At 38.6% G+C, this 20,362-nt stretch overlaps 1 protein-coding gene across 1 annotated transcript in view; it reads left to right on the top strand.

Moving 5' to 3' along the window:
- Positions 1 to 13,412: 13,412 nt before the first annotated feature.
- LOC114619818 (sperm-associated antigen 16 protein-like) overlaps positions 13,413 to 20,362 on the top strand; it is a 184,903-nt gene continuing 177,953 nt past the window's right edge. Inside the window, exon 1 of the mRNA XM_028765743.1 lies at positions 13,413 to 13,530. Within this exon, the coding sequence (XP_028621576.1) occupies positions 13,413 to 13,530 (118 nt within the window). The remainder of the gene's footprint in view (positions 13,531 to 20,362) is intronic.

The following is a 20,362-nucleotide window of genomic DNA, read 5'->3' on the forward strand; positions in this document are numbered from 1 at the left end:
CAGACGGACCAAGGGTTGTCCATCCTTAAATTGTCATCCCCCTCCCATGATGAGCACTGAGAATTCAACATAGAGGGCATCAACAAATAGGTACTATCTCCATCTCCGTCTCCGTCTCCGTCTCCATCTCTATCTCTCTATACCTTCTTAGTTCATGTGAATTTTCACATTAAAGCCAGGCTTTGGTGCATTAACTCTGGCAACACACTACCATAGTTTTGACCCTATCTCCTTCTCTCAAAGACCAAAGTCTCAGTAATATGATTGCTATGGTATGAATCTATACCCAATAGACCTTAGAGTCCATCAGATAAACACATTTAATGAAGTAGCAGGATATAAAATTAGCACAGAAAAATCAGTAACTTTACTATATACAAATAAAGCACACGCACAAGGATACAATGTAATTTACAATAGCCCAAAACAAAACCAAACCAACCAACCAACCAAACAATCAAATAAACAAACAAAACACAAAACAAAACTTCAAACCAAAAAAAATCATACCAAGAATAAATCTAACCATGAAAATGAAAAATTTATACAATGAAAACTTTAAGACATATAAAAAACATTGAAGAAGATACCAGAATATGGAAAGACCTCACATACCCATGGTTTGATAGGATTAGTGTGATGAAAATTGTCATCCTGTTCTAAGGAGCTTACATGTCAATGGATTCCACATTAAAATTTCAAAATAATTCACATAAACTGAAAAAAAATAATCATAAACTTCACATGGAAACGCAAAATACCCAGAATAGCAAAAACAATCCAAAATAATAGAAAAACTGCTGGAGTTATCACTGTCATAGATTCCAAATTTTAATACAAAGCTCTAAATACAAATTCAGCATAGTATTTGCATTTAAAATAGAGTCATTTAAAAATGGAATTGAATTGAGGATTCACATATAAATGCAAACTTCTACAACCACCTGGTTTGGCAAAGATCATAAAACACATTTGAGAAAAGACATTATATTCAATGATGATAATTGTCAAACTGGATAACCGCATACAGAAGTATTAAACCTGAACCTTTTGCCAACCATGAACAAAGATCAACTACAAATGAATGAATGATTTCCACAAAACCAGACAGTGGAGAAAGTATGAAATATACTTGAAGATACTAGCACAGGAAAGAACTTCCTGATGAAACCCCAATAGCATAGATATTAAAACCAGCAATTACTAAGCAGGTCCTCAGAAAACTAAAACTATTCTGTACACACAACAAAGGCCACCATTACTTAAGTGCAGAGAAATTCCACAGAATAGAAAAAAATTCTTATCACCTATATATCTGAGAGAGGGTTAGTGTCTAGAATATAGAAAGAAAAAAATACCTAAACATAATGAAAACAAACAACCCACTTAAAAATGGGGCATGAGCAAGTGGAGGGGTGACCAAGATTGGGGAACACCAATTGGGATGTAAAGTGAATAGATAAAAAATATTTGAAAATGTGCCAAGAAACTAAAATGAAAATTCTCAAAATATAAAACACAAAGGTTTGAGAAAGCGTTAAGGAACTCTTCTCTATACTTAGCCATTACTGTAAGTTCAAACTACTTTGAAATTATAACTCCCTCCATTGAGAAAGAATAACATAAAAAGAGACAATTGATAACAGAGCTGGTGAGGACACAGGGGAGGTGGGCAGTTATTTGTGGCTGGCGAATGCAAGCTTATGCAACACCTATGGACATCATTGTACAAGTTTTTCAGAAGGCAGCAAATGGGTCTTCTGCAAGTCTAGTTTCCAAAGGACTTTATATCCCACTATAGAGACACTCATGCTCATTATGCTCTCTTTACAAAAGCCAGGAAATGAAAACGGCCTGCATGTCAATCAACAAATGAAAATGTAGTACATCTGGAATATTATTCAATTGTTAAAAAATGAAATCATAAAATTTGCAGGTGACTTGATAGAGCCAAGAACAATCATTCTGAGGTGATTGTTCACTCGCAAAAAGACAAACATCCCTTCTGTTGTGGATTGCTGTTTGTTATTTTCTGCTCTATTAAGAAGAGTGCCCCGATGAAGAGTAGATCACATACTCAGGTGATTCCAGGTAAAATCTTAATTGGTCAAATAAAGGCTAGAGCCTGTTGTGATTGGGCAGTGGAAGGAAAAGGCAGGGAGGAAAGTTTTAGAGAAGGGAGGAAGAAGAGACAGAAGAAGACGGAGGAAGAAGAGGTTGAAGATGGAGCAGACACGCATGGCCTGAAGGAGCTCCAAAGTAGCTAGGGATTTCATAGATGGGCAATCGAGTCTTATAGGGTATATTTGTCCAATTTAGGTGTGCAGCTTGTATTCATATTAACTAGTTGTGTGTTCTTTGCACAGGCATTTTAGGGTTGGAGATTTACCATTATAAATCTGGCTGGAATAATATAAGTCTCTAGTGTTTTCATTTCACAGGGCTAAGGGGAGTTGAGGGAGTGTTAGGTGGCTTTCTGCAGGCCAGCCACAGTGGGTGGATGGCCTGAGAAATGCAAGCTGAGGCTCCAGGCCTTTCAGGTTAAACTGGTTTGGTTAGCTTGCAAGCTAGCCAAGGAAAACAGGGCAAGATTTTCACCTAGAGATAGCCTTGAGGGTGAGCGAGATCTCTGATTTCAGATAGCCCGATTTAGCCTGGGTTTTATTTTAAAATACACACCTATCTTTCCTCTAGTTTGTGAAGTACCAGCTTTGAGTCTCCAAGTGTGTGTGTTTCACTTGGAAATTAGTAAGTTCAGAAAATTCAAAGGGAGTCATGGGGGCCTTTCAAGGGAGGAGTGACAGGAAACCAAAGCATAAAAGCTTGAAGGAGAATAATGGAATAGGAATGGTTAAATTGGGATAGGGAATAAGGGGGTCGGGTAGAAGTTATCCAGGGAGAGATAATACTAAAGATCTTTCAACAAGTCATGTGTACCTACCTACTAGTGTAGAAGCTACCTAAAAATGATATATAAAATAGAATTTATCCTGTGATGGACTGACAATGTCCCTATAGGTACCACAAACTAACAGTATATATAGGGCAGTGCCAAGAGTAGGTCACTTCTGTTGTAGTCACTGGTTGATGAGGTTTCTTGGACCCTCAGGTTATTGCCAAGGCTATTAGTTATCCTCTGGAATTTGACAGTAAGACCCTATTTTTGAAAGACATCACCTATTTAAATCACAGAACATGGAAGTATCAAGCCTGTACTGACCTGGGAACTTTGTTCCCATTGGCTAGTTTTCTTTCTGTTGGAAAGTGCTATGAATGCTTCCAGAAGATAAGAACGATCCTCAGTCTTATCCAGCTATGAACACTGTGAGCTACAGTGCTCACTGGTAGTAGTGGCATGAAAAACGTGGGGCAGCCAACCACTTTCTGATTGGATTTAAGTCCTGCTCCACAAGGTGAGACTCATATAGGGCACCAAAATTCTGTACCTAAACAGATCATAGACCCTAGAGGATAACCTATTATTATCATTCCACTAGGTCTGTGGTCATCAACCTTCCTAATACTGCAACCCATTTAACACCCAAAGGGATTATGAACCACAACTTGAGATGTCATATTATTAGGTGGCTATATTATCAAATTGTCTCCTAACAGTGTATTCCTATTTCCTTATTAGTGAATTTCCTAACTCTTAACAAAGAAGCTTCTTTGTGAAGAAGATAGTGATTAGCACAAAGACCCACAACTGTTTAAAGTGAAAAGAAAAGGACTGCAGAATACACAACCATAAGTGGGATATCTATATGGTACCCTCTCCTCCCATGGCTCAGTAGTCAGCAGACAAGAGGGTAGAAAAATTGTACAAGACATAGGTGTTGACCGAATATGACAGTCTACCAGTCACAATCAGACAGATGCATATATGAACCCACAGTGTTTGTGAGCACGTACACAAGGCCTGTGCAACTGAAGCTAGACCAAATCCCAACATGGAGAGAGGACACAGGCCTGAAGTCCCATCACAAGTTGGGAGTTATTGGTAACTGATCACTGCTGGAAGAGGGACAGTCAGTGTTCTTTTAACAGAATGATAAGTCAATAGCACTATTGGAAAACCTCACATCCAAGAGTATGTAGACAACACAAATTTTCTGTGATGTGTGTAGAAAATGAAATAAAAAATCGAGCACTAAGTTTGCTAGGTAGGTAAGAGGGGTTGTGAATCTGGAAAAAGAAGGGAGAACATTGTGGTGAAAGATATTAAAATTCTGAAAGAAATAATAAACAGAACACGCATAAAGAAGGTTAAAAAGGCGGGCGGTGGTGGTACATGTCTTTAATCCCAGCACTTGGGAGGCAGAGGCAGGCAGATTTCTGAGTTCGAGGCTGGCCTGGTCTACAGAGTGAGTTCCAGGACAGCTCAGGCTATACAGAGAAACCCTGTCTCGAAAAACCAAAAAAAAAAAAAAAAAAAAAAAAAAGGTAATATGACATGAGCAATTGGGATATTCATTAAGTAAACCCTAACTTGAATGGAATTTATAGTACAATAAGAGGAAATGGTCATTGTAATTATATTGATTAGAAATGAGCTACAACAGAAAAATTAAATAGCACTTAATTTTCAGAGGACACTACTTATATTTAGTTACTATTAAATAAGTCAAGTGAAATTAAGGACTAGAGAGTGCTTCAAAAGACAGATTAAAGGTTTTAATCAAAGAAGTCACCAAAAGGACTGAAAGCCACATGCAAAATACTCAAGTGAGGAGATCCTTGCTCAGTTTCTTTAAAGGGATACAGTAAAGTATTTTCCTAGTATTTTTGATTGTTTAAATAGAAGTATTTCAGAGTATAAACACAAAATCTGATTGGAAAAACAAAATAATATTGAGCAAATTGATAGGCCTACTCTGTTATTGAATAGTGACATTATTAAGTGGTTGGCTCATCCAAAATTAATATGTAAATTTACATTGGTTTCAGCCATAATCCTAAGGGTAAGAGAAGCCTTTATGAAAAACATTAATATTTGCTACCTGAAAAAAATCTAGGAAAATATTCAAAAGAAACAACAGAAAGAACTTGACTTTCCAGATATCAGAATAAACAAATTGTGAAAAATCATTGAGCACAAATTAATATGGCACTTAAGTAGAATCTGGTAAACAGATTGAAGGAATGTTTACGTTCTCCCCAAACAAGTCTCAGATTAAATAAAATTTGTTGTAATGATGTTTTTTAAATGAGAAAGTAAATTCGTTTTTAAAACGATTTCTTCTACTGTTGGCTAGCTACCTGGAGGAAGTGGTATCTATATTATCTTTTACCTAAAAGATACATTAAAATGCTAACATGAAAAATAAAACCCAAGACATTTGCAGGAATATCAAGAAAGGTATTTATACGGCCTGAGGTTTGGCAAGATATTATTAAGACCATAAGTCCTGAAGATGTATGAGAAAATTCAGATATAACGGGCTAAAACTTTCCACTAAAAAATATATTCAAATCAATAAAATTTTTTTAAATGTTTGTAATAGAATTGATAGTTATAGGCTTATGATAATGTCATAAGTTTAGGAAACATGGGCTGGAGAGATGGATCAGAGGTTAAAAGCACTGACTGCTCTTCCAGAGGTCCTGAGTTCAATTCCCATCAACCACATGGTGGCTTATACCATCTGTAATGGGATCCCATGTCCTCTTCTGGTGTGTTTGAAGACAGTGACAGTGTACTCACATACATAAAATAAATAAATAACTATTAAAAATAGCAAATATGAAATAAAAGGTTAAAAGACAATTTTAAATAATATAAATGTAAACATCAATAAGCATAAAATGACAATTACTTCACTATTTGCTACAAAAAATTAAGAATTGCCCGGCCCTTGGGGATTCGACAAAACCGTAGGGAAGGGTGCGAAAGAATGAAGGGACAAGTGACACAAGGAATGAGAGCAAGTCTGGGGTTCTGATCAAGCTCTGAAACTTTAATTTCGGGGGCAGGCTATAAAGACAGCAAAACGGGAAGTTTAGGAGAGGGTCATTGCTTAGGGCTATCCCACTGTTGAGTCCTCATTGTCTCAGACCAGCCCACAGTCATATCCTTATTGACCTAGACCATCCCATTGTCGAAACCGGCTCCCAGGAAATGGCAGACATTCTTTAAGTTCCTGGGACCTGAGATCCGTGAATGTCCTTTCTTAACCTTGTACTGTCTAGTCGTTCAAGAACAGCAGGTAATTTCTTGAGGTTCTCTTAGGACAGCAGGTAGTTTCCTGGGTTTGGCTCCTGGCAAAGAATAAACTGTATCATAGAAATCTGTTCAAATTAAAGTTGTATATATATGTTTTTTTTTCTTTTGATTGCAGTAGTGCTCATGGTTACCTTACATAGGGAAGGTTAAATACAGGTTTTTTATGTATCAGAGAATAAAAAGCAGCTACTGTGACATAAGTTTTCAAATTCAAATTGCATTTGAATTGAAATATAAAGCATTTTTGTAATAAGAAAAAAAATGTGATAAGGTAAATGTCACCCCAACTTTGTAAGATGAATTTGTTTTAATTATATACAAAGGATTTTATTATACATAAATGATTCTATGAATTACAAAGGCTCTGTGTCAGATGCTATGCAGGAGGTACTGTAGTCGACAAGCGAGCTTCTTAGAGAGGGTCCACCGTTTGGCACAGATGCGATGGAGGAACCTCAGAGAGGCACAGGGAGGGTAGAGTGGCAGTGGTTGTCTCTGGAATGCTTCTTGCTGCTGCTATGTCTTCCCATATTTGTCTCTGCTACATTTCTCCTGTATCTAGCATGGTGTGAATGGACATAGGGAGGCCCTCACTGCCTGTAGTCTGGTATGGTTGGTTCATGGGAGACAGCTCACTAGATTCGGCAGTTTTCCTGCAGAACCATATAAAAATGAGCTTGTATAGAATAAAACTGTTTATATGATTGAATGAATTTTACAGAATTTCTTATTTGATTTAGTTAGTTAATTTGATTTAATTCTGATTTAGGAAATTAGGGTAGTCGATAAAGAAGATTCAGGAGATGGTATAGGTTGTTTTACCAGGAAGATGTAACAAAGACAGAACTAAGAGTAGAATGTGCCCCCCTTTGTAGAGTAGAGAGATCTGTACATGTTAGGAAAGGAGCACAGTGAGTTCTCATGCATTACAGGCACAGAGTTGTGCTTGTGGAGAGGAAAACAGGTTGGAGACAGGTTAATGACCAAAGAAAACATTCATTCTAGAGGGTCCCTCACCTCCTATCTCCGGAGGTTATCTGTTTCCATTCTTTCTGATGGCCCTCAGGGCTTCAGTCCCATTCCCCTGTCTAATACCTTATCATATTCCCCATTTCCCCTCCCTGTCCTCTCTCTCACCCAGATCCCTTCCTCTCTCTGATCCCCCCTTCCATCCCATGATTACTTTCTTCTCTCCCCCAAGGGTGGATCGAAGCATCCTTACTTTGGCTTGTTAACCTTCTTGAGTTCTCTGGATCTTATCTGTGCTTTTGTGGCTAATATGAACTAATTGGTAAGTACATAACCATGCATGTCCTTTTGAGTCTGAGTTACTTCACTCAGGATGATATTTTCTAGTTCCTTCCATTTGCCTGAAAAATTTATGCTATCCTTGTTCTTAATAGCTGAGTAGTATTCCATTGTGTAAATGAACCACATTTTCTTATCCATTTTTCCATTGTGTGACATCTGGGTTGCTTCCAGCTTCTGGCTATCAAAAATAAGGCCACTATGGACATAGTGGAGCAAGTGCCCCTGTGGCATGCTGGGTCATCTTTGGTTATATGCCCAAGGATGGTATAGCTGGGTCTTCAGATATATCTATTTCTAATTTTCTGAGGAACCTCCAGATTGATTTCCAGAGAGGTTGTGCCAGTTTGCAATCCCACCAGGAATGGAGGAGTGTTTCTCTTTCTCCACATCCTCACCAACCTGTGTTGTCACCTGAGTTTTTGATCTTAGCCATTCTGACTGGTGTAAGGTGGAATGTCAGGGTCTTTTGATTGTTTTGGAGAATATGTTTTTGTGGTGGTTGTTTTATGGAGAATCTGTAACTTGTGACTATGAGATAATCTTTTTTTTTTCATAAAGTATTTTTTCTTAGGTGGGATAAAAAGGATAAGAGAAAAAAATTTTAAAAAGAGAGGATTTGAGCTTGCTTTAATGATAAGATGCATGCGTGTGTGCATGTGTGTGTGTGCTCTGTTTCACCTTTCCTACAGAATTAAGTTTTGCTTCCTCAGAGGAAAACTTGCCATGTGATTATCTGCAGACTCCACATGTCCTCTTCAGTACCTGACCTGTTAGACTCCTGCAGCTCTGAGATTTTCTATTTGCAAACAAATTTAGCTTGCTTCAGTTTTGAAGATACAGAAGAAGATGTGAATCTCATGGACCAGAATGTAAAATCCAAATTACTTAGAAAGCTGGAAAAGCAGGAATATATTTGTGATAGTCTCCTGCATGCTACAAGGGTGATGTGGAAGGTCACATGACAACTGTACAAGCAGAAGCTTACATTTATTGGCTGGAGACCAAGAGGTCAGGAGCCCTTCCATTGTGGACTGAGCAAGAAACATTATAGAATGTTCCTCCAGAGAGCACGGGTTTACTGGATAGGTAGTCATGTGGTGACCTCCTTGACCTGCTGTCTTAATTACTGTTCTGTTGCTGTGATAAAACGCAATGATCGGAAGCAGCTATGGTAAAAAGAGTTTTTCTTGGTGTGGTGGTTTGAATATGTTTGGCCCAGTGAGTGATTGACACTATCAGGAGGTGTGATCTTATTGGAGGAAGTGTGTCACTGTGGGGGTGGGCTTTGAGAGACCCTCCTAGCTGCATGGAAATCAATCTTCCCCTATTTGCCTTCAGAACAAGATGTAGGAGCTCAGTTCCTCCAGCACCTTGTCAGCCTAGATGCTACCACGCTGATAACTGAACCTCTGACCTGTAAGTAAGTCCCAATTAAGATGATTAAGGTGATTAGAGAAACTGCATACATGTCTGATAAGCCTTGCTATCCAGCTCATTCTTCATGTATCTGAATGGACACGGGAGGATCATGTGTGATGCACATGAACATGGATAAAAATATGAAAGAAAATGTATAAAAAATTAAAAAGACTGCATCTGAGAAACACAAAGATTATCACATATAGGTGATATATATGTGTATCTGCATTTATTCATAGTGATATATGAGGTATATATGTACGTATCTGCATTTATTTACTGTGGTATCTTCAATAAAGGGTAAGTTACAAATCCTCCAACATTTCTATAGTGATTTCTGTAGGGCTTGCTATGTGTTTCCCATAATTAAAAATTGTACAGTCCCATCTGTATTCATGAAGCTGCCTGCAATTGACATTAGATTGCAAAGAAAACATTTGTTTTCACCAATGAAAGTCTGTGGGTGTATTACCGCCCTTAAGGGTAGATACCATGCTCAGCAGTAGATGACCAACACAGAACAAGCTCAGTGGTATTTCTGTAGACTTCCTCTCTCCTATTGCTTTGTTTGATTGTTGTTTTCATTCTCTTACTGACCTTTTACTTGTATTTATGTTTCTCAAATTTGTGTTTTTATGGATTTATTTATTTGTTTTTCTAATTGCTCTTCATAGATTTTTCCCACTTCTCTTGTTTGTTTATTTAAGCATTTGCTAATAACAGCATGCACTTTGATATTCATTTTTTTTTACTTCGCCTTATATTACAACACTGTTTTATGAACTTTAACAACTGGTCTAACTTTGCCCACTGCAATTCTTTCATGGATCTTTGTATCTGTTTGATGTGGCTCCATTATTGTGATTATTCTGTTATTTTTTTTTCTTTTTAGCAGGAGAGAGTATATTTTTTTTTCCTTTCTGGAATGATGAAATTCTTCAGAGTCCTTTTGTACATTCCTGGGCAAGGCCTAGAAAGATCTATTTTCCCCATGACGCCCTCATTTCTTTTAATTTGAAAGTACTAGAAACCAAAAATTATATTTGAAAGAGGAGGGTATTTTTTTTTCTGTAGCCAAAAAGAAATGAGATGTTCTTTTGGGTTAAGCTTGTGTCATGTGTTGCTCACCACAGAGAACAGGCTGACTCTGTTTGAATTGCATGGTGAAGGGATATGGAAGGAATGGATTTTCAAATGGATGGTAGTGCAAAAAGAAAAAAAACTGTGCTCTATGGCCAACAAAATGATAATTTTTCATCACAATTGCTGCTATTTCTATGAATTCAGAAATCCTAAAGCTGACTACGACTTACTGCAAAGTTTTCAAAGAAAAGAAAAAAAGCTACTTGTATAAATATATGTAACAATAAATGCTTGGTCTGTATTGGTAGCAAATGAATACTAGTATCTTTGAAAATTGAATTGTACTTTGCAACATATTTGCACGTGAGCGTTTTCTGCTTTGAAACTATACACGTGCAGCGTGTATTCATTGTCAGATTGCATTCTGGTTTTGCTTTTAAAATGATTTCACTTTTGCATAAATGGAACATTTATCCTGGGAGGAGATTACATTTGTTGTCCTTTGTAATTGTCGCTTCATTTTGACTGTCTTTGCTGTTTTCCTCTTTCAGGAGCACAGTCAAAGCAAAAAGCAGTTTCCTGCTTATTCATCAAAATGCTCAGACACTTGGCTTTTTCCCCCTACGTTAAGAAAGCATGTAAAAATATACCAAAAAAAAAGCCCAATAGGATAAAAATATACCTTAACTCAAACAGCCATTGTGATCTAAGGTGTGTATGTTCTCTCCCCCAACATTCCTCTCTCTGTCTCTGTCTCTGTCTCTGTCTCTCTCCTTTTCTAATTTTTTAAAAATGACATTTATTTGCCGTGTGTGTATGTTCCAGCTATTAGGTATATGTAGAGGTCAGAAGACAACTTGAAGGAATTGGTTCTCTCCTTCTGCTATGTGGGTATTCTGTTAGAAAGGTTTTCCCATCCCATGTAAATTAAAGCAGCCTCTACAAAGAGCAGTTCCAGAACATAACAAAGCAGCTTTCAAATGAAGTCTTTGCAAAGACATAGCGCTTCTAGGAGAGCAGCAGTCATCACAAACTTCCTTCTTCTACTAAAGTCTGTGAGCTTTACCTTTATCATGTTGATATTTTTAAATTAAGTTGTTCTTTAAAACATTCTTATCCACTGTAGGCATCAAATGGCTTACTCAGTTAATGCTTAATTTCTTTTCATTTGAATTTTCAAAACATTAAAGATCATGTCTATATAAAACATACTTAGGTAACGTATCATGGGTGAGTTTAAAATTTGAAATCTATTACATGGAAGTAAATGAATTAGCAACTGAGTTACTACTTTGGCCATTTTGAGGCTTGACATAATGGATGTGTGTGTGTGTGTGTGTGTGTGTGTGTGTGCACATGTGTAAAATACTTTTCCTTTTTCACACCTTTTGATGAGCATCTCTGACTTCTCTACCACACACAGTTAATACTGATTGAACTTTGTATATCAGGGCTCTGTTAAACCATTTCTTATGTTCAAGGCCAAGTCTAAAAGAATTTATGCCTTACCAAATAATAATTCCTATATATTAAGCTCTTTTAAAATATTAAATTTGGGCTCATCATAGTCAATATTTTAAGCAAATTTTATTTACATTACTTATTGGAAATATTTGGTATACTGGAAATGATGGTAAGAATCTTTACATATTTTACTTTTCATTTTTTCTGTTACTCTTTATATCAGGTTAAACAGATCTTAAAAGTTATTATAAGGGAACAGGAAGCAGTAGTTCAAGAAGTTTAACTTAACTAAGACAATGAGGAAGAACTTGAATACAAATCTGAAGCAGAGGAAACATAGCATTCAAAGACAACAGACTTCATAGCAGACAAAATAAAGCTCCAAGGGACCGTCTTCCATGGGTCTCATGTTTCTATTTATCCTTCTGGGCATCAGCAGTGCATGACTCTGCCACCCCTCACTCAGGACTCTTTTCAGGGTTCAGTTTACAGTTAGCCACCTTGATAGATGAGGTCAGATGTAAGTCAATGGATCCCCCATTTTCAGAATCCCTCTTCTGTATTTTTGCCTCTTTGCATCTAATGAGCACTCAAAAATGTTTGATGTGAGCACAGGACAGTGACTCTTGAACTGTTGAGATATCATTGTGATCTTTATCCAAGTTTAATAGAAACAGCTTTTATTTCTTATCGCTCTATGCTCTGAATAGGTCCCTCATGCTCCAGTGATTCATAGCTAATAACAACACTGTGAGGCAGGTTGACATTATCCTCAGTTTATAAATGTGGAGACAGGCCTAGAGACACTAGTGTCGCTGGCGATAGGAAGTGACGGAAATGAATTCCAACATTCAGGTTCTTAATCACTCCCCTAGCAAGTCACATTTAAAAAAAAAATTAAATAAATGGCAGCTTTAATATGTTTACCAACCAGAGTTCATCAAGGAATGTAAAACAAAAAAAGAATCTGAAAGATGGTCTTAATGATGCCTATATACATACACTATATAAACCAAAAGTTCCTATCACAGTAATAAGACACATGATTGGACAAATTAATCAATTCTCTCCTGCCCCCCTCCTTCCTGTCCTCTGTTTCTCTTTCCCTCTTTCATCTCCTCCCTGCCCTTCCTCCCTGCCCCCTTCCCTCAGAGGAAGCTCATTAGCTCTTAATTACATTCTCTAGCCCAAATATTACCTATTAAACTTTATGTTAGGGTCATAGGTAGCTCATAATATTTTATGGATGTGAGTTTACCTCAGTAAAAATCAATGGTATAATTTGATACGACTGAGACTATTCCAAGTCTATGTGTAGGAAGCCACTGTCAAAACAGATGTCCTCACAAACGAATTAAAAGATTGCTAGAAAGGGTGTAATAAGGGTGAGCACCCTCGTTGTTCATTCCTAAAGGTCTAGGGAGTATTTGGCAGCTCCTCAATAGTGGTTCCTAGAACTTTCCCCACTTCCTCTAGAAATAGGGACAAGTATCTCCCCTTTTCTTAAGTCTGCCCTGCTCTCAGAAACATTTGGGGTTCTCTACACATTGAGAACCGACATTTGGCATGTGATAAACAAGAGTAAAGGAAAGCAATGAAGAAAAACGAAGCCGTAAAGAATGGCGTTAAAGCACACAAGCAAGTAAACAAACAAACGAAGGAAAACAAAAACACCCAAACAAGTAGCTTGTGTAAATGTAATAAAAGTCCCTGGTTCCTGGCTTATAGCCTGCTCTCCAAGCTTCGTGGGGCGTCTGGGGTAGTTAGGCAACGCGTTGCCGTAGTAACTGCAGACGCGCAGAGGGCTTGACCCAGGCCTTCTGGGGCTGAGCTGGTCTGGGGTGAGGGGTCCCGGAATCTCGCGAGAGTCTCGACGCCAGTCCGAGGGGCACCGAGAGGCTCAGTTGCAAGCATGGCTATTCCACCTGGGGTCCCGCCGCTGCGGATGCTGGAGGCGCTGGGCATTGGCTTGTCACCTACTGGCGAAGTGACAGAGGCGGTGACCGCCGAGGGCGCCTACTACCTGGAGCGTATCCTTCTGGTGGCCCCCCGGGCGGGCCGGTGACTGACGAGGCCTGCGCAGGGGCTTCCTGTCGGGGCGCCTGTGGACCCCATCTGATGGGGTGTCCAGGTGGAGTCCTTGCCAGCCCAGCTCTGTCCCAGCAGTCCGCCAAAGCCATTTTAGGAACGTAGGCTCATCTGTGGTTAGTCATGAGCAGAGTAGCGAAGCCTTCCATGTAATTTACTCTCTGACCTGTAGGCTTGAGGCTGTTGACATGAAGTGGCTCAAGGAATTTTCCAACTCTCTAATGAATGGTACACACACACACACACACACACACACACACACACACACACAGATACACACACACAAATCCTCAGCATACTTTCATAATAACTTCCATCAGATGTTGACATATTAAGGGAGATATCTGTATGTATCTCTGGGCTTTAGACAATGGAAGCCCAGACTGCACCCTAATGGTCTTGTACCAGGTCCAATTATGTCCTAAATAATGGTAATTTCTCTCCACAGGGATGCCTACCTTTCTGTAGTTTCAGTTTTGGTTATTTAGTGGTAGCACTGATAATACCCCGTCGCCCCACCCCCCACATTGGACTAATAAATGTTTGTAGAATGAGCTGGCAAATGCTTGGAAAAAAGCAACAGATCATGATGAGCAACTATGAATGAGGTACCAGAAAAAATGAGTAATTATATATGTATAATTAGGTTCACTAATTTTTTTGTAAGGCCTTTCTTAGCCTTTCCTTCTCTAGGTCAGTAAATTAGTTCTTCTGAATTAATATTCAGTGTTTGTAAGTAAGAGCCACATAATAATTTTTTTCTTCCAGTAGATGAAAGAAAGAAGGCTATCTATAAAGATGTCAAAGACACTAAACATCTCCCATTATTATTACTATTACCATTATTATTATTATTAGTGGAATAGTTACAATCCCTTGTTTCTTAATTCAAGATCTCATGCATCCAGCAGTAATCCATTTTGGGAACTTTGGCAAGCTCAGTTAAGCAGAAAATATATTGTATTACATTGGATAAAAATGATTTTTTATAGGAGTTAAGACTTGAAATCAATTTGAAAACTAATGTGGGTTGCCTTAGTGTCATAATTGAGTCTTTATAATCTGTTTCAAAATGTTGGCTGTAAAGTTAAAAATATTCATGTTATTCTGTCTAATCACATGCACCAAATATAAGGATCTCCAGTGTCCTTTCTAGTGAATTCCAACAAAACATTTGTAAAGTTTTTTTCATGAAATTAATTTCTCTAGACATAGTTTAGTTATTAACATGAGACTAATTGATAACATTTTGAAGATGTTTCTTTAAAATAAACATAGGATTCTTACATAATGAAACTTGAAACAAGAAAATCAGATTTATGGAAATTTCCAGAAGAGCACTGAATTAAAAGTGCAGCATATTTCAGTATACACACCCATTTTTAAAAATTTAACATCTTTTCATGTAATATCTTTTGATCATGTTATTCCGTCCTTCCAACTTCTCCCTGATCCTGCCCTTCTGACTCCCCATCCAACTTTATGGTTCCCCAAAACAGAAACAAAAAGAAAAAAGATAACCGACTAAAAAGTAAAACACAGCACCCCCATAAAAAGAAAACTAAACAAAAGTGAAGTCAAAACTGAAGGGACTGGTATTGGCAAAGATACCCCAAGACCAGGTTCTCAGTGCAAAAGAGATTTATTTGCCCCAGTGGGACAAAGGGTAGAGAATAAGAGACAAAGACAGGAGACAGAGGACAAGGGAGAGGGAGAAAGGTATTCATCCCTGGGAGAGGAGGAGTACAAAGGACTGCCTCTGGATAGAGAGGAGACAAATTTGGCCCACAGGCAGTTTAGAAGGGTTTAAGGGGAAACCCTGTGTTAGGATGAGGTGTTTAATTTTGATTTGGCATGTTGACAGGTGAGCCAAAGAGGGTATTTGGTTGCTGGACTTCAAGTACTTTGATGGGCCTTGGTAGTCAGCCTCAGGAGGAGGAAGTGGCCAAATAAAGGATACACCTTGCTGGCCAGCTTCTGGAATGTAATCTAACAGTTTGTAGCAAGGGAATGGAGAAGGGTAAGACCTGCCAGAGCCTATTGGCCATGCTCCAGCTTGCTAGAGTCCTCAAAAACAGATTGGTAAAAGATCAGTAAGACAGAAATTCTAAATAACAATAAAAACACAATGAAACAAAATGTCCACAAAAATACCTTTGAGTTAATTTTGTGATTTACAACTACTCAGGGGCATTAGGCCTGATCTAGGATGTAGAATGTTGTGTCACCCAATGGCACAATTGGAGCAAACTGACTTTCTTTTTGCTAAGTGGTGTCAATGTAGGTATCTTCTTAGTTAGGGCTGGGACCCTCTGTCTACTGCCCCTTCCCATGCTGGGACCCTCGCCCCATCTGGCTTCAACCTGTGTAGGTCTTTGGCCCCAGTCTTTGTGAGTCCATATGTTACACACAGATCTTACCAAAATACTTTAAATCACAAATGTAATTTGCAAATGTAAGCAAATCTAAGTTTCAAGAATTTATTATCAAGTTCGTTAATTATCTGGTGTTTACGCTTTTCTTTCATCTCTTCATGGTTGACTGATTACTATTTCATGTTTCAACCAAAGGATAGCCAGGGGAGAGCAAAGTCAAACAATTAACCAGTGGATTTTGCTATATTCGGTGTTCAGGGAAGAGGTTTAGTCATGGGAGAGGCTTTAACTCTTAGTCAAAATGAAGTTTCAGGATTAATTGCGAATGCCAATTATCCTTGTATCCCTGGACTCTCTTCACGTGCATAATTAGGAACTGACAGTATGTTATTTGACATTGTTTTGTAAGGCAATTATGATAGTTGTCGAAGTGAGACTTTCTTGGGTTTAAAGTCTATAGTCCTAGGGCTATTTCAGTACCTAATAAAAATTATAGTATGCATAAGTGAATCAGAACTTTAGTGTCCTTTACCTAGCATATATACATGTAATCACTTCTAATTTAGTGCATTTTGCCCTAGATTTCCCTTAGAGATTATATCATACTCCTGGTACTAGATAATGACCTGCCAGTATTGGAAAAGGCCTCTGGAAGAGGTTCACTTGAGTTCTTTAGGAAACCATCTTCTACCCTTATACAGGTACACAACAGGGAACATGTATAGAGTAATGTGGCTCAAGCCAGACACAAAAGCAGGACTCACCATTAGTGTCAGGGTTTCAGTTGTTGTGCTGAGTAGTTTTATGTCAACTTGACAGGAGCTAAAGTCATCTGAGAGGAGGGAACCACAATTAAGAAAAAGCTTCCATAAGATTAAGTTGTAGTCGGGCTGGAGAGATGGCTCAGTGGTTAAGAGCACTGACTGCTCTTCCAGAGGTCCTGAGTTCAAATCCCAGCAACCACATGGTGGCTCACAACCATCCGTAATGAGATTGGATGCCCTCTTCTGGTGTGTCTGAAGACAGCTACAGTATACTCATCAATAAAATAAATAAATAAATATTAAAAAAAAAAAAAAGACCTGCTTTAAAAAAAAAAAAAAAAAAAAGATTAAGTTGTAGTCAAGCCTGTAGGGCAGTTTCTTGGCTGGTAGTTGATAGAAGACAGCCTACCCCATTGTGGGTGGGTCATCTCTGGGCTAGTGTTTTTGAGTTCTATTACAAAGCAGGCTGAGCAAGCAGGAGGGAGCAAGCCAGCAAGCAGCAATCCTCTGTGGCCTCTGTACCATCTCCTGCCTCCTGGTTCCTGCCCTGTTTGAGTCCCTATCCTGACTTCCTTTGATGCTGAACACTGTCGAAGTGTAAGGCAAATAAACCCTTTCTCCCTGAACTTGCTTTTGATCATGGTGTTTCATCATGGCGATAGAAACCCTAAGACAGTTGTTAACTTGGTATACATGGAAAAAGGAACCTCAGCTGCAGATTGTCTAGATCAGTTGACCTGTGGCCTTGTCTAAAGAACACTTTCTTTCTCTCCCTCTCTTTCCTTCTCTCTCTCTCTCTTTCTCTCTCTCTCTTTCTTTCTCCCTCTCTTTTCTTCCTTTCTTTTCCTTCCTTCCTTTCTCTTACTCCACCATGCTCCTTCCCCCTCCCTTCCTCCTTCTCTCTCTTTTCCTTCCTTCCTTCCTTCCTTCCTTCCTTCCTTCCTTCCTTCCTTCCTTCCTTCCTTCCTTCCTTTGTTTCTTTCTTCTCCCTTTGTTTTCTTTTGAGACAGTTTTGAGACAGGGTTTCCCTGTGGATGTCTGGCTGTTCTGGAACTTACTCTATAGACCAGGCTGATCTCAAACTTACTGTGATCTGCCTGCCTCTGCCTCCTAAGTGCTGGCAGGGCACTGCTTGATTGCTAATTGATGCAGGCAGGCCCAGACCACTATGGTTCCTGCCATCTCTAGGCCTGTGTGGTTAGGCTGTGTAAGAAAGGTGGCTAAGCAAACCAGAAAACGGAGTCTATAAGCAGTGCTCCTCCATAGTTTCTGCTTCATGCCCCTGGTTTTCTTTTCTGCCTTCAAATAAAAACCTTTCCTTCTCCAACTGCAAGGTCAGTGCTCTGTCACAGTAACAAAGAAGCAAATTGGAATGATATGGAAAATGCTTCTGTTAAAATGGGCCTCAGGGGTTTTGTTAAGGCTTAGGGAAGGTGTTCAGGAGAAAGATCTCATGGCTATGACAGTCCTTCTTGGTACCTGTTGCTTGTTATCAGTGACTCTTATTTCTCTTGTGAAGGGCTTCACTATGTAATTGCTTCTGTGTTTTAAACTTTTACAAGGTGAGCTGGTAGCAGGCATGACTTTGACTTGACTCTTATCTTTGCTGTCACCGCAGCATTTAGAGATCTAGTCAAGTGATGCATAAATTCCTCGTGGAACTTCTTGTTAGAAAAATACTTGCACTATTATAAGATATCCTGGGACAAATAGTCTACAAAACTTGCAAGAAGTCTGGTGGAGGTTGTTAGTGATACTTCTTAAAGTCATAGTTAGAAGATGTTTAGTTGTAGTATTGACTAGTGACTGCCTAGTAAGGTGTGGCTCTTCAGGAGTTCCCAATTTCAATTGTTAGAAGCAGGCTACGATGCATTTATATTAAAGGGACTAAAGGTTAATTGATTTTGATGTCACTTGTCAAAACCATTTCCAAGGAAGGAAAATGAAATACATACTTTAGAAAAGGAAGTATTATCTTTTTCTCTTTATTCCACTCTCCAACTGGTGTTTAACTATTTTGTCTTTCTGTGTATTTCGCCTGTAAGAATTTAGCATCTTAGGCTGTGTAGATGAGTCTGCTGGCTGCTTTGTGGTCCCCACTGTCTCAGGTGCAGTCTCTCATGGCTGAGGGCTGTGAAGGTTAGGCTTCGCAGCAGCAGCAGCTCTGGATACAGACCCAGTGTCTATAGCTGTCAAAGCAAGGATTCCAGAGCCACACGGCAACAAGGCTGAAGCGTTAGACAGGTATCCCACCTATGATAGCTGTTGTCTGTGCAGAGCTTCACTGCAGGAGTGAGTTTCACTGATAATATTTACTAAATAAAAGTCTTTATTGACTTCATTACTGTTTATTGTTTTGACATTTTGTTACTTTTAAAACAAAAACAAATGTTAATTGAGTAACTGAAAAGAAGTAGCTAATAAAATGGACTTACATCTTTCCTTCCTTTCCTTTATTTCTTCCTTTCTTTCTTTAAAAAAATTGTTTAAAAACAGATAACATCTGTTTCAGAGTTTATAAAATGATACATTTTGAAATTTTATAATATTGTAAAATATATTTGTGAAATACTTAGTAATTGCTAACTAATTTTTCCAATTATCAGAAGAATTGTGTCTACATACTAGAATTTATCCTATATATAGTCAAACAAAAAGATTTGATAGTGTTAAAGTATATTGTAGACAAACAGCCATGAAGCTAAACCCAGGATGCTCAGTATTACGTGTATTAATGTCATGAGCTGTTTAGAGAAAAAATCTGTTTTGTACTGTGTCCTGTCATCTACATTAACTTTAATGAATCACGTATGTAACTGTAAATGACAAGTTTAATGCAGTAAATCTGGGTGAGCACTGGGCTTCTTCATGGCTAACAGGGTCCCAAGATGCTACAGGTCTGGAGACTATAATTGGAGTAGCAAACTTTGAGACAAATATCCTGACTTCTAGCCATTATATTTTCAGATACTGTTGGACATGCTGGCACATGCCCACAATCCCAGCCCTCAGAGTTTCGAGCAAAGGAGGAGTGGAGCTCCAGGCTAGCTGTTCTAGGCTGTTTCAAAACCACCACCACTAACACAATTTTCAGATAGGAGAGTAGTGTATAGAGAGCTCCTGTCTTTGTGTCTCCTGGCTTACCAATTGGAGAGATCCATATACTACCACCCTGCATGAGAACTATATATTTTACGTGTTAACTGACAGTTCTCCCAGCTATGAGCAGATGTCTAATATCTTCCTAGCACCAGAGCGGCCAGGAGCTTTCCATAGCTTCGTGTACCAATGATAAGGTGCTGATAATTCAGAGGACTCATGAAGACTTGTTAGTAAAGACTGCCACAAGTAAGACAGTGAGAATGTGACACCAGGCATGCAAACCATTTGTCATCGCTTATGTATAGTTCTCCGTTTACTTTATTTAGGCTGGTACTCTTAACTGAGAGAAGATGACAATGATATTTGCTATTTATAGTACCCTTTCTGTTTGGGAGGTAACATGCTAATGAGGGAGGATCCCAACTATTTTTTTTTTAACTGCTTCTGTGAACATTGGCTCTGAGAAGATGGCGAATGTTACAAAGTGATTTCTGTCTACCATAGCTCTGGGAAGTTATGGAAAGCATAATTCG

The sequence above is a fragment of the Grammomys surdaster genome, unplaced genomic scaffold (genome assembly GCF_004785775.1).
Source record: "Grammomys surdaster isolate TR1022 unplaced genomic scaffold, NIH_TR_1.0 165, whole genome shotgun sequence".
In the NCBI taxonomy this organism is placed as follows: domain Eukaryota; kingdom Metazoa; phylum Chordata; class Mammalia; order Rodentia; family Muridae; genus Grammomys; species Grammomys surdaster.